The sequence below is a fragment of the Rhinolophus ferrumequinum genome, chromosome 19 (genome assembly GCF_004115265.2).
Source record: "Rhinolophus ferrumequinum isolate MPI-CBG mRhiFer1 chromosome 19, mRhiFer1_v1.p, whole genome shotgun sequence".
Classification (NCBI taxonomy): Eukaryota; Metazoa; Chordata; class Mammalia; order Chiroptera; family Rhinolophidae; genus Rhinolophus; species Rhinolophus ferrumequinum.
The window spans coordinates 5,088,704-5,104,117 of record NC_046302.1 but is presented as its reverse complement, the minus strand read 5'-3'; the positions used below and the strand labels follow the sequence as shown (position 1 = coordinate 5,104,117).

Here is a 15,414-nt window from a genome sequence, read left to right as displayed (position 1 = left end):
TAATTTAATTGCCGATATTCAAAACTTGAGAAAAATATCTGCTCATTTATTTATTCTCTAGTGAGGAGAGGATTTACTTACTTTCAAAGAATGAAGGATTTTCTTACTACCAGCCAGCTGCTATTCATATGTCCATTCTACTTGAATTGTAATTTTTTTTAAAGTCAGGTTAATTTAGTATACTGTTTAAAAGACTGCTTTGTGCAGATGAGCCTCTTAGAGTGAAAAACCTGGGCAATGTTCCTGGGACTCTTTGTATAATTGAAAACTAGGTATTTGAGCTATGCATAGTATTGAATTAATGAATTGTTAATCTGGATTTTCATTGATTAATGTTTTATAAGACAGAAAATAATAAGGGCATCTGAGGAGTTGTAGTAGAGAGATTAAAACAAAAAGCTTCTCTTTTATCAGTCTTCAGCATATGTTTTCAGAAATGGAGAGTTCCAGGACTGTGGAGAGACAATTCCAGACTGCTAATATGGCATGTGCAATCAGTCATCTCTAAACATTGCAGTTGGTGTTAATTGGCTTTGTTTTTATAATTGTAACAATACCCATTGAGAAAAACCACATTTAAAATCTATAATTGTTTAATTGTTTTTAGGCTTCAGAAACTAGCTTTAAGAAATAATTCTACGTCTGCCGCCCAACACTTACGACTGCTTATTAGAGGACAAGATCAGGATTGCTTTCAGGTTTGTCACGTGCATGGTTTTGTTCTGTTTTATCTTCTGTCTGGATCCAGAACACTTCCATATGCAGACCATTTTGTGTTTTTGAAGAGTTTGTGTTAATGGTATGTTGTGTTTGTACTGCTGCTTTGTTTTATGCAGTGATTGTTTTTAAATTGTAGCTTCAGCACACATTTGGTTCAGAAGAGCGACTAACCAATAACTGTGAGGTCAGAATTCGTCCAAAAGAAGACGTTAACATCTCTGTATTATTTGCACCTACTCGATTATCTTGTATGTTGGCTAAACTAGAAATTAAACAACTTGGAATTCGATCACAGCCAGGCATTAAGTTCACAGTAAGATAATTTTACTGCTTTTTTTCTTTCCATGGAGTTTATGATGTTATAACTATTGATTTAATATTGATAAATTATATATACTTTGCTTTTTAGAAATCAAAATATGTGATTGCCTACATTTACAGACAAGTTAGGGAGTAATTATGTATTTTATAAAATTGTCATGTTACAAAAGCAGACCCCATAGTATTTCTCTTAGTAATAATCTCTTCTGATGCTTTTAAGTTTCATTTCAGTTTGAGAATTTTGAAACTTTTCAGGAACATATTTTTTGGCAAATCTTGATCAAACTGTTTAAGGCACTCTCTTTCCAAATAAATTTTATTCATTCAATTCAATATATCTATTGACACCATATGCTAGACTCTATTTCGGATACTAGAAATAAAAAGACAGGAATTTTTATATTTTGTTTCTTCCCATCATAATTTTTAAAAAAGATTTCAAGTCATTTATTTAGATACATTCAGAGCACTAAGAAACAAAAGTGATAAATCATTGAGAAAAGGAACATGAAACTCAAGCTCTATTAAAGTGCATACCTTAAAAATGCACAGTTATTTGGCAGTGGGGCTGGGACTAAAATTTTGGTTCTTTTCCTAGTGTCAAAAAGGGAGTGTGATAAATTACAAGATTAACAATATCTAAAAGGTTTTTTTCAAAAAATTAGATATTTATGACAAATCTAGATTTATTTGATGCTGGAGCTTCACATATTCTCTCTGGAGCTCTTCGGTTGGCCTTATGCGCTACAGTGGGCAAAATTGTTTAAAGATGTAAATGGCCATTTTTAGAACTAACATCTTTACACATAAGTCCAGGACACAATGCAGAGTACTACATACTCTGATGATCTGGTTTCAAGTAAGGATCAAGTGGTTTGTGGAGAAGACTAAATGGGCTGTATCTTTCAGACTGTCCTGAATATATTTTGATTAGTTTCAGGCTTACTAGACAAGATTTTGAGGTTATTCCTAAGTAAGAATCTCTGGAAAACTAATGATTCTCTGGTGGTTTAGGGCAGAACCATTTGATTTGGTAGTTAACCAAGCAGAAATTCGGGTTGATGCCGTGTTAAGACAAACCAGGATCCTGGTGGTAGTCCTGCCTAAGTAGGTGCCACCTGTCTTCTCCCAGATGTGGGCTGAACGAGACCTGAAGTACACAGAGTATGGCTCTTATCTCACAGGACTTAGACCATTAAGTTTGATGTATCTTTGTGGAGATAAGTAGCCTGGTACAGTGGTGGAAGAGCACTTAACTCTAAGGATGAGAGAACCCGAAATAGCCCTACCTCTGTTCTTCACACTCACCCTGGATCAGTCATTTCACTTGCACATGCTTCATTCCTTTATCTGAAATGCAATTGTTACCTCAACTTCCTGGTGTGGTTCTGAGGAACAAATGAAATTATCTATGCTTTGTATACCATAAAGCATGATGGAAACTACAATAAAAATGTATGTATTGCATGCTGAGTATATGCCAGGCATTACTCTTAATCATTCCATGGATTATCACATTTTACTTCAAAACAACTTCTGAGATCATGCTAACTATCTCCATTTTCCACATGTGGACACTGAGGCCTAGAGCGATGCCTGCCTGTGGTCATGTACTTTACACACCAGTACTTGTCCAGGATGCGTTCACATTCAGGCTACCTGACTACAGAGCCCACCTATATCTGTTGTGCAGGCTCTAGGTGTTCATACCGCCTCTCTGTTTTCTAGTGCCTTAGAGCAGAATTACTCACCCAGAGGGCATTTAACCCTCCAGGGGACATTTGGCAATTTCTGGAGACATTTTTGGTTGTCATAACTGGGGGTGGGAAGAGGTGCTATTGGCATCTAGTGGGTAGAGGCCAGGGATGAGGCTAAATACCCTACAATGCACAGAATGGCCTCCAGCACGATGAATGATCCGGCTCAAACTGTCCACAGTGCTGAGGTTAAGAAATCCTGCTCTAGAATGATAGTATTTCCTGTTCAGTCTTCTGATTTATTAGCATTAGTCAGATTACATTTAATTCTTCTTCTTAACCTTTTACTCAGTAGTTATTTGTGATTCCTTAGGCTTTGAAAATACAGGAAGAATACTTATACTGAGTGTTTGTTAAACCTAACTTTTTCCTGTTGTTTTCTAGTTTCATACATAAAATTTACTTGCAAGTTTCTGTGGGAAAAGAAAAATTAGAAACACTTTTGGCTCTTGAAACTACTAGACTTCACTCTGAATTAGGTGGGATTTATAGGCGCTTAGATCTGAAGCCCTTTAAAATGCTATGAATTTGTACTAAAAGGCAAACCAATACCAATTTATGAGAAGCCTAAATTTAAGTTTTCAAAAATTTTACTTTAAATACATAACACAGCTCAAACTATTAATGTTTTCAAGTTTATAAGGAATTCTTTGTAACCTATTTAAAAATGATCTTAATTAGGAATGAAAGATCATTTTTAAAGGTGTGCATTTTAAAGGGTATGAAAAGTTTGTTTTCTAACAGGATACCTATTTTCCTACATTCTTATTTGTAGAGTCTGTTCTCTGAGTCCTTATTTCTTGGTAGTGCTTGAGCCCTGTGGAAGCAGCCTGGCCCAGCGACGGCACTAGTCAGCACCTGCTGTCTGCCTCTCGTCGGCACCCCTGCTGCCAGGGTGTTTGTCCTCTGACGGGTGTTGGAGTCCTTGGCTTCTGTTTGGTCCCTGGGCACGTTTCTCTGACTCTGCTAGACCAAGAGCTAACAGGACAATACATTTCTCATCCAAAACATTTCGTTTAAAAAATTCAGAATTACTATAAAGTTGAAAAAAATTATATGGTAAACTCACATACCCTGCCACTTAGATGCTACAATTAATGTTTTGCTGTATTTCTTTTATCACATATCTAACCATCAATTCATCTGCTTTTTATGCATTTCAAAGTAAATTACAAACGTACATTTCACTCTAAACACTTCTAAGTAAGCATATCTATACTGTACTAATCTTTATTCCTTTATTTAAGCGTAGCTATATAACAATGAAATAACTATTTTAGCATATTGGAAGGAAAATAATTTTGCGGGTCTATAATTTGTTTTTCTCTTAAGACAGAGACTTGAATGCTGGACTGGAAGTGGGATAACTTGTAGCCAAAGTACATAAAGAATAATAATTTTAACTGTATTAAATCTGTATGTATTTTCTTCACTGACCATAATTTATTTAATCTGCTTTTAGCTAACAAAAATAATTTTGGAGATACACATATATAAGTGTGTGTGTGTGTGTGTGTGTGTGTGTGTGTTTGTGTGTGTGTGTAATGTTAGATAAGACCCAGTCTTATATTATAGTAAAATAAGACTGGGTCTTATATTAATTTTTCCTCCAAAAGATGCATTAGAGCTGATTATTCGGCTAGATCTTATTTTCAGGGAAACATATATATAAAGATATTTTCTTTCTTTTGTGTGTGTGTGCTTTCAGATACCTTTGTCTGGATATGGAGGAACAAGTAATCTTATTTTGGAAGATGTTAAAAAATTATCTGACAGTTACATGGTAACAGTGAATAACTTAATACCTGGCAAAGAAAGTAGAGTTGTGTTTTCTATTCGTAATACTGGCTCTCGGGCAGCTTTTGTTAAAGCAGTAGTTTTTAAGGATTCTCAGAAAAAAGTTTTCCTGGATCCTAAAGTATTAAGGATTTTTCCCGATAAATTTGTGCTCAAGGAAAAAACACAAGAAGTAAGTATAAAAATCTCTGCACTAAAAATATAAAGTTAATTTTTAGGTTAAATCAATAACTGTATTTTATGTCTAAAAACTAAAATAATATTTGAAATGTATAAGGAATAGAAATACCTTCTTGGAAATGCTATACATATGCATTCATGTCTATAGTGACTGTTAGTCTCATATGACAGTTTATTCAGAATAAAATAACATTAAAATATTTAATATTTACTTTTGATTTTTTTCTTGGCATCAGGTTGTTACTATAATATATAATCCATCAGAAAGAGAGAGCAAATACAAAACTGCAACAGAATTGTCAACCATATACTTCTTTGGTGGAGATGAAATTTCAAGACAGCAGTACAGAAGGTAGGTTACTTATATCATCAGATGGTATTGGGAACTCAGATAGTATTCAGTAGATAGTATTCAGCTTAAAAAATGGTTTGGGATTTGGAATTTATAGAACATGTTTCACTACTTATATTAGTGAACTGGTAGATGAAAAAGTCTTGGTAAAATTTGAGTAGCCGATAAGCTACCATAATGTGAGGAAACAATGCCTGTAGGAAACTCATCTGTATTTTCAGTGTGCCACCTTTTCTGGATATTGTATTGTGCCTCTTCTCCTTTACTCAAATACTGTAGGAGTTTCTGACTTCATACCAGTAATAGGATCATCTTTGTGTGATGGTAGATCGATTTCAGAAAAGATTTAAGAACTACTGAAAGAGTGTATTGTCTAAACACATCTGGCTTATTTGGAGTATTTCTGGGAATGTTGTGAATTATTTCAAAGGATCAAGTTGTATTTTTAAAATGTTATAGGATGTTTAAATTGGCTAGCTACTTAAAACATGTACTTCTAGAAAATTTGGTACATCTAGTTTAAATATAGTTTAATATGCTGAAGTGTCAAATTTAGGTGGTTAGGTATGATTTAAACATAAGTAACATTCTTGTATGTTAAATTCAGAGTATTTATATTTTAAAATTTTGTTTTCTAGCCTAGAAGACTTGAATATAAAATAAATGTATAAATGTGAAGTTCACAATGTTTCATCTGTTAGTAGGAAATCATTACCTCCCAGAAGGGGAGGGGTATATGCATAACCCAGTCTTCTTCCTTTGTGGTCTTCTGTTTTATTCTGATGTATATAATGTAGGAAATTTTGTTTTGTTTTTAATCTGTTGAGGATTATTGGAATGTTTCAAAAGAGAGAGTTTAGTGATAAATTGCTACATGATGTTAGAACAGACCCGGTGTAAAGAGCTCAACTTTGAAAATGTTTTTTTCTCAAGCTCGTATTTTAGAAATAGAAACTGACATTTGGAGAAGTTATATTACCAGGTTTGGGTTTGTTTGTTTGTTTTTCCCCTTTCTTTCTACTGGGATCTAGAAGTTGGGGTACTGTTTTAGAACCCCTCTTTGCCACAGATTTAGGGTAATGAGATTTCTTTTGTGTGTGAACATCTGAGTATTACAGAGAAATTTACATTTCAGTTTTCACACCTTTAAGAGTCTCTAGAAGAGACCAGATAAACATATAGAGTAATTTAAATGTCTCCCTTTGATGTCTTGTATATATCATTTTATTGGCATATTCTTTTTTTTTTAATTAAAGTTTATTGGGGTGACAGTAAAGTTACATAGGTTTCAGGTGTACAATTCTGTATTACATCATCTATAAATCCCACTGTGTGTTCACCACCCAGAGTCAGTTCTCCTTCCATCACCATATATTTGGTCCCCCTTACCCCCCTTACTCTCATCTACCCCCTCCCCCCTGCATATTCTTTTTATTGAGAAATTTCTAACTGTGACCAAATTATCACAAATAATGAGAATATAAGACCTGAAAAAAATCTAATTTTATTCTTTCTACTCTTATATTAGGGAGTTCTTGTTTTGATGTTAATATTTAACTGAAACTGATGGTTGTACTATCACGTATAACTTTAAAACAACTTCCAAAACAGGTTTTCTTTTTAAAGTTACTTATATTAGGATTTAAAACATGAGGTTTATGTACTAATACAAAGGTGTGACAGTTAAGTACATGAACTCATCCTAGACAAAGTGCTACATACCTCATTGCTGAATATCACTACAGTCACCTTTGAAGTGTTCCCTTTCGGAAGTTAATGCACCAAAGACAGCGTCTGTCTAGTCCACCCTTCAAAGCAATTTTGGAACTCTTTTTCTGGAATGACCATCAGAGCTGTCGTCATATTACCCTTGATGTTCTGAATGTTATCAAAATACCTTCCTTTCAATATTTCCGTTATCTTAGGGTAAAGAGAGAAGTCATTGGAGGTCAGATCAGGTGAGTAGGGAGGATTGCAATACAGTTACTTGTTTACTGGCTAAAACCTCCCTCACAGACAGTGCCATGTGATCTGGTGCATTGTCATGATGCAAGAGCCATGAATTGTTGGCAAAAAGTTCAGGTCGTTTTTGTCTAACTTTTTCATGCAGCCTTTTCAGCACTTACAAATAGTAAACTTAGTTAACTGTCCAGTTGCTACAAATTCATAATGAGTAATCCCTCTGATAGGAAAAAAAAGGTTAGCAACATCATTGCAACAAGTTAATTGTCAGACCTGGTATATCATGCTCTTAATGGGATTTGCCAAATACGCTACTAAAAATCTAAGGTCATTGTATATGTAAAACCACTTTTGAATAAAAATCTCTCCTGGCAGAGCTCTGTTGCATAAACCAGGGATTCTACAGCAGATACTTCCAGAGCATAGTGTGCTGCAGAACATTGATTTTACTGAAGCATTTCACGGTGAACTACTAGTAACTGAAGGTAAGAATTTCAACATGTCTTAAATCTTTTGGGTCATTTATAAGTCCAGTGATGTGACATAAGGAGGAAGAGTATTAGTTTGGATATGGCATCAGACTGAGTTTGAGCCACAGTTCTATATGACTTTGGACAAATTACATCACTGAAATTTAGTTTTCTTATCTGTTAAATCAGAAGAATAATAATATCTAACTTCTCATCCATACAAAAGTATTGTGAAGATAAAATGAAGAACTTTGCTTGTAAATGTTAGATATTATTAATAAATTATTGCACTGATTCTGTGTGTAGACTTTTAAACAGGAGGAGGAGAATGGTTCTTATTGAACTCAAATTAATTACTATTTAAGATTTAATGATTGCAAACTTGCACTGATTTTGAGATTTTTTTTGTGCCTACTGTATGGTTATGGAAGATGTGATAGTGGCAAAAAAATCCAAAGTAGACAGTGGTCGAGTAACTCTAACTTACATGGTTAGTCCAGTTTGAGCTAAACAATTCAAGTATTGGACGGTGTTTATTACTAATACAAAAGGTAGGTATTCAGACATGTGTACTGTGTAAAAACGTACAAATTTTCACCACAGTATTGTGTATAATAGCAAGAAGTTAGAAGTAACGTAAATGCCCAAGAGTAGGGGGTTTAATTATTCAGTATAATTTTTTGAAGCTATTAAAACCATGATGTGATTCTATAGTAATGACATGGAAAGCTCTTCATTTATTAAGAAAAAAATTTTTAATTTGCATAAGATTTCATTTTGGTATAAAAATAATTTACTGTATTCATGTATAGCTGCATAGGTAAAGTTGCAGGAGTATACACACCAAAACATTAACAGTGGTTATGTTTGGTGGTAGAATTTCAGGTGATAGTGTTTTTCCCCTCTATTTTTGTTTTCTAGTTTTTAAATGATGAAATGTATATTGTTTCTAAAATATGAAATGATAAAAGAAAAGGATACTTATGCCTACGCAGAGATGATATAGACTATGTGATCTTTTTAGTAATTAGGAGTCTAGATCATCTGATCAATGGGAAGGTAGTAGTGGGGGTTAGTTAAAAATAATGAAGATTTGAAATGGATCTTGTGAGCAGTGTGTTAAAGGAGCAGAATATGGGAAGAACCTTGGATTTGGAGTTGAAACTCAAGGTGCATCTCTGCCACTTCAGCTCCTTTGAGCTTCACTTTCCTTATCTCTTCCTCACAAGAAAGATCCCAATAAAAGAGTTAAACTATACTATGCTATGTAGTTATAACACAAGCACTTAGTAACATATTGCAACCGTAATGAAGACTGATTGACAGGTAGCCTGACTTTGTAACCATTCAGAGCTTGGCACATTTTCATGATTCCTTCAGCAACATTTCATTCATTGATTGAATGGGCATGTATGGAGAGTACAGGGTGCCAATCTATAGTGGTAAAAGATGCAGTGCTTGCCCTTTATGGGCTTACAGGCTCGGGAGAAGACAGATGATTAAGGTATGGTGTGAAAAGTGCTATGATAGAGCTATGTTTAGGAACCTGGGAGAGCACAGGAGGGTACCCTACTTAGAATGAGGAATCTTGAAGAATGAGGAGTTGACAAGGTGGAGAAGATGGGGGCCAGAGTAGGGAAAGATATTTAAGGGAGAGAGAGCTGCATGTACAAAATTCAACAAATGTGTCATATTAAGGGTCATGTTTATAAACCCAACGAAGAGATAAGTAACGTGCTGAGATCACCCATCTAAGATAGGATTGAGTTTGGATTTCAGGAGGTTTTTGGGATGCCAGTTTCTACCTGAAAGGATACTGGATTTCTCGAGATGGTATATTTATCATCCAGTTGAAGGGAGGAAACAATCCCACTTTACTTTTTGTTAGTATAGTAGATCACCTGTGAGAATGTTGCTGTTGAATTTCTATATGATTATTTTGAATAACATTAGTTTGAGCATATTACTATTACCAGTATTTATAATTTCGTTTTTGCAAAATGTGTAATTACTGGCAAATATTTTCACAGTTGATTTAAACTTTTAGAGTCAGATGTCTTAGTTATTGTAAATTTCAACTTATACTTACTGTGTTTTAAAATTTCCATTTATATACACAATGGAATACTATTCGGCAGTAAGAAAAGATGAAATAGGACCATTTGTGACAACATGGATGGATCTTGAGAATATAATGCTAAGCGAAATAAGTCAGACAGAAAAAGCAAAGAACCATATGATTTCACTGATATGTGGTATATGAATCAAAAACAACAAAAGAACAAGACAAACAAATGAGAAACAAAAACTCAGAGACACAGACAATAGTTCAGTGGTTACCAGAGGGTAAGGGGGATCAAATATATGGTGATGGAAGGAGAACTGACTCGGGGTGGTGAACACACAATGTGATTTATAGATGATGTAATACAGAATTGTACACCTGAAATCTATGTAATTTTACTAACAATTGTCACCCCAATAAACTTTAATTAAAAAAAATAAAAAAATTTCCATTTAAAAATATAATTTTAATATCTGTTTTTATAAATAGATATGATAGTGTTCTATAAAATTTCTTGTACATATAAATTCAGGTGGACTAATCTAGAGATGTTAACTTCCAGCACTATTTTATTAATCTGCAATATTTAATTAATATTGCCTGGTTTCTATATTTGCTGAAGTTAAATATCTGTGAGACTGCCACTTACAAATTGTATACTCTTAATCTCCTTTGTGCTTTAGATACCTCATCTTTGGTGTGGAGATAATAATGCCTACCTCAAAGAGTTGTGAAAACCAACTAGGTTAATATATGCAAAGGGATAAGAACAGTGCCTGGCCCACAGTAAGCTTTATATAAATGTGCCACATCTTTAAAAACATTCTGTTTTAATGCTCACAACAATCCATGAGATAGACTGTTACTCCCTACTGTACTTAAAGAGACTAAAACTTAGAGAGGTTAGATTGTCAGAGGTTACAGAGCAAACGATTGGCAAGGTTGTAGTTCAAATCCAAGGCCAGAGCCTGAGCTGCTAATCGTTGATAACGAACTGCCTAAAATTTCATGCTAGTCAATAGTATTAAAAATCAAAATGTCACTTACCCCCAACCTAAGAAAGTAGTATTTTGTGATTATGTTATTTTGTGATGTGATTATGTGGATTCATGTATTTGAAACATTATTTTCTATTTCAGTGTATGATCTTCCCCAACGGTCTAATGATGTTCAACTCTTTTATGGAAACATGCGTAAAATTATACTATCAGTAATTGGAGAATTCAGAGATTACATTTCTAGCAGAGAATTTCTTCAGCCTTCTTCCAAAGCTAACTTAGAATCTAAAAGGTAAAACAAAGCATCTGTCACCAGATTTCAAGATTATTTGATTCATAGTATAGCTGATCTTTTCCCTGTACTCTATTATTTTTTTGTCTCAAAATGTTTATTTCACTTTTGGTTTAAGTTGAAATAATTTCAAATCTACAGAAAAGTTAAAAAATATTACAGAGAACTCCCATATGCTACGTGTACTGACATTCCCCAGTTATTAATAACATTATACCACATTTACCTATTATTCTTTATGTATATATAACTTTTTTCTGAACCAATTAAGTGTAAATTGATGACCAGTTAACCCTAAGTTTTCCTAAAAACATAGCCATCCTCCTACATGGCCATGGTAAACCCATCAAAATTAGGACATTAATATTGATACAGTCAGTACTACCATCTAGTCCACTGATTCCACCCAGATTTTCCCACTTCCCCAATAATGTCCTTTATAGTTAAATCAAACTTTCTCTTTCCCTTTCCTCTTTCGTCCAGAATCTAATCTAAGATTGCACGTTGCATTTAGTAATTAGCCTGTCTCTTTAATCTCTTTCAAAGAACAGTTCCTTAGTCTTTCCTTATCATTCCTGAGTGAGATAACACAGAGGGTTGGATTATCAAATCAGATCTACAAATCAAAGATATTCACCAGAATTAAGCTTTACTAATATTTTTAGGTGAAACATGAAGAAATCCAAATTGTTGATGGTGCTTCCTAGGTCCTTTTTGCAACCTTAATTCTCTACTCTGGCTCAAATTTATTTATTTATTTATTTATTTATTTCAGGTGTACAAAACAATGTCACAGTTAGACATTTACACCCCTCACAAAGTGATAACCCTCCCCTAACCTATCACCCCTCTGACATCGTAACATATAGCTGTTACAATTCCATTGGCTCTATTCCTTATGCTGTACTCCACATCCTGTGACTATATATATATATTAAGTTATAGTTGACATTCATTATTATTCAGCTTCATCTTCAGGTGTCCAGTGCAGTGATCAGGCATCTACACCATCGCTGAGGTGGTCTCCCTAATAAGACAAGTGTCAATCGGATACCCTACAAAATCTTTACATTATTGATTATATTCCCCAAACTGACTTCCGTATCCCCCGATAATCTTATGGTTACTGACTGTGCTTTCTAATCCCCTCACTTTCTCCCCCATCCCCACCCCCCTCCCATCTAGCAACCCTCAGTTTTTCCTCTGTATCTCTGAGACTGTTTCTGATTAGTTTGCTCATTTATTCTATTCTTTAGATTCCATATATAAGTGAGATTTTATGGTGTTTGTCTTTCTCCGTCTGACTTATTTCATTTAGCATAATGTTCTCTAGGTCCATTCATATCGTTGCAAATGGTAAGATTTCATTCTTTTTTATGGCCGAGTAATACTCCATTGTATAAATGTACCACAGTTTCTTAATCCAGTGATGTACTGATGGGCATTTCGGTTGTTTCCATGTCCTGTCTATTGTGAAAGCACGACAATAAACATAGGGGTACATAAGTTTTTTCGAATTAGTGTTTTGCATTTCTCTGGATAGATACCTAAGAGTGGAATTGCTGGGTCATAAGGTAGTTTCATTTCCAGTTTTTTGAGATACCTCCATAGTGATTTCCATAGTGGCTGCATATTTAATGCAAGTTGTGCGTGTGACATATCGCTTACACAGAAAGGGGAGCCATTTCAATCATGAAAGCTCACTATACTCTGGTAATTATATAGTTTAGGTGATATTTTTGCAAACATGTATGCCACATAAATTTATAAATTTTAGATTTCTTTACCATCAACAATTATAGACAGAGTGGGATATCTTGTTAAAAACATTCTGTAGATAAGGACACTAGTGTATTTGCTAGGAGATGTCATTAGCAAGTTTACTAAGGGATTTGACCAAGTCATTTTTTCCCCCTAGGCATTCCATGGTTTAAAAAAAAGGAGAAAATAGGCTGCAGGCCAGCTGCTAACCCTTTTCTTACCAATAACCTTGATGTTTTTATAGAGTACAAATTATTTTGTAAAATATTCCTCAGTTTCAGTTTGTAGATTCAGAACACCACAGAAATGATGCTGTTTGTTTTCTCAGTGCATCGTCTCAGGTGTTAAACAATGCTGATTTGTCTCATTATAGAAATATTTCATCACTTAGTTAAAATGACGTTTGCCAGGTTTCTCCACTGTAAAGTTAGTTAACATCTTGTAGGGAGATAGCTGGAGATGATGAATTATCTCATTACTTCTCAGACTTATGCACCCATAGTGATGATTGTTGCCTGAATTGTACCAAATGGTGATTTTCTACTGTCATCTTTCTTTCTGCATCTATCAATTGTCTATCCACTATGAGGAAGAGATTTATTTTCCCTTTTTTATGTACTTATTTATGTTAGGATGGACTCATGGGTTCAGTATTAATTTTTTACTATCATTATTTGGTCTCTTAGTTTGGCTCCTTGATCCCTTTGATGTGCCCACATCATTCTTTGAGCACTTACTTATTCAGTGGCAGAACAGGATATTCTACCGTGTTTCCCCAAAAATAAGACATACCCCGAAATTAAGCCCCAATTAAGATCGTCAGACAGACACATTTACTATGTTATGACGATGTTCCAGAAGAAGATGACATGACTATATTTGAATAAATGTAAATTGTTGTACATGAAAAAATAAGACATCCCCTGAAAATACTCCTTAATGTATCTTTTGGAGCAAAAATTAATATAAGACCTGGTCTTATTTTCGGGGAAACACAGTAGGTTCATCTTATACTTTCCCTGACCAAGCCCTAGAATAGTTGGGACTTCTTTTAGAAGTCCTGGTTCCTTTAGTAGAGAATGGTATTGAAACCAAGATATGGGTAGTAGGTGTGCTATTGCTTTTGAGATGTCATTAATTCTAAGCTCACTCAGTGGACAGAGCTAGGAAATAAATGCATTTATATATAAATCCATATGTGTCCATATCTGTCTATAAATATGTTAAAACCAGGAGTTAACACTGATAATCCAGTTCTAATCTAACAATACAGTGTATTTTTTTCTTCCTTTCTCTAATTATATCTTTTTTCCTCCAATACTGAGAATCCTGGCCCCATTGCCCTCAATATGTTTTAATTTTACTCTGTCCTCCTGTTTTTAATCATCTTCTCATCACGTGGGCTGTCTTCCTCGGCCCATATTGCCTGAAAGTTCTCTGCAAGTCCCAGTGCCACCAACTGAGAGCTCACTGCTGACTCACATCCCCCCTCCACCCCCATCACCCCAGTGCTCTGGCTCATGCCAGATTGCTTTTTATTCCCTATACTTGTAATGTTAATTTTCTTCTAAGATAGTCAGTCAAAGGAAGAATTAAAGATAGTAGTTACATATATTAAAAATTACCTTGAAAATCACTTATTATGAGGAACTGGTTCTTAGAAAGCTAAAAGCCAAGAATCAACTTTTTTTATTTTTAAAAATTATTTCTGACTTTTGACTGGTGCCTCCATTATTTCTGTGGGGTAGTAGAGGCCTGTTTTGAAAATGAGGAATGAGAGGGCAGTAAGTAAGGGTGAAGGGAGAGATTTCTGTCTGCTGAGTGGTGACTTGAAATAAAGATGTTGTTCCACTGTAGAGTAGGAGAATGTGGGTACGGCACAGTTGAACTTCAATTAAATCATGTGCTTTCATGATTATAAAATTTATTTGAATTATAATTTTTTGTAATCTAAGACTTATTAGAAAACACTGTTTCCAAACTTAATAAAAATTTCTTAAACTTTATAAGAATTTTTCACCATGATATTTCTCCCAGAAGACTTTCTTGTTTTAAAGTTTTTTGGTGTTAGCATCATGAAACCAGTTATCATTGTGTCGTTATAGATACAGTAAGAGTTTCATTGTTTTTTTCCTTTGAATTCTTAATATTGGGTAATTTTCTATTACATTCTTTTAAGAGATCTTAGATAGCATTCAGAAGTCAAGGCACGAAAGAAATTAAATCATTGAGTATTTAATTAAAGATTAGCATAATAATATTTAACCTGTACTGTACTTTCTTTTTTGTACATTAAGAATACACAATGTGAAGGATTTTTATTCACTGAAACATACACAGTATGTAATGTACTTTTAGTTTTAATTTTATCTAAATGTTTTTAGATTTATGAAGAATTAATATAAAAACATGACAATCTAGCTTTTTATCATTTTTAATTTTTTTTGCTTTCTGTAGTGAAGCTGATAGTCCTGGGAAACATGGTGCAAATGTTTCTTTGGATGTTTTACCAGTTAAAGGTCCTCAGAGTTCTCCACTCCTTTCACAAGCTGTTCACCCACCTCAAGATAAATCGCTCTCTGAAGAAATGTGGACTGTCCAACCTGCACATTTGATTTTGGTAGCCCCTTCTACTTGTGAGTATGTCAGCAACGACACAACAGGAATTCACTCTGAAACCTAGAGCTATACTTACTCTCTACGCATAGCTTATCTAGAATATATACTTGGACTTGATGC

General features: G+C 34.3%; 1 protein-coding gene across 8 annotated transcripts in view; it reads left to right on the top strand.

Annotated features, from left to right (window-relative positions):
- The window catches only part of CEP192 (centrosomal protein 192), a 148,387-nt gene that overhangs the window by 111,989 nt on the left and 20,984 nt on the right, over nt 1–15,414 (top strand). For 7 of the 8 annotated variants that reach the window (XM_033087616.1, XM_033087615.1, XM_033087619.1 and 4 more), the window contains 7 exons: nt 608–698; nt 857–1,033; nt 4,507–4,767; nt 5,012–5,127; nt 7,465–7,574; nt 10,764–10,914; nt 15,133–15,311. In XM_033087616.1, coding sequence (XP_032943507.1) covers nt 608–698; nt 857–1,033; nt 4,507–4,767; nt 5,012–5,127; nt 7,465–7,574; nt 10,764–10,914; nt 15,133–15,311 — 1,085 coding nt within the window. The remainder of the gene's footprint in view (nt 1–607; nt 699–856; nt 1,034–4,506; nt 4,768–5,011; nt 5,128–7,464; nt 7,575–10,763; nt 10,915–15,132; nt 15,312–15,414) is intronic. The other variant, XM_033087620.1, reaches the window with a different exon arrangement.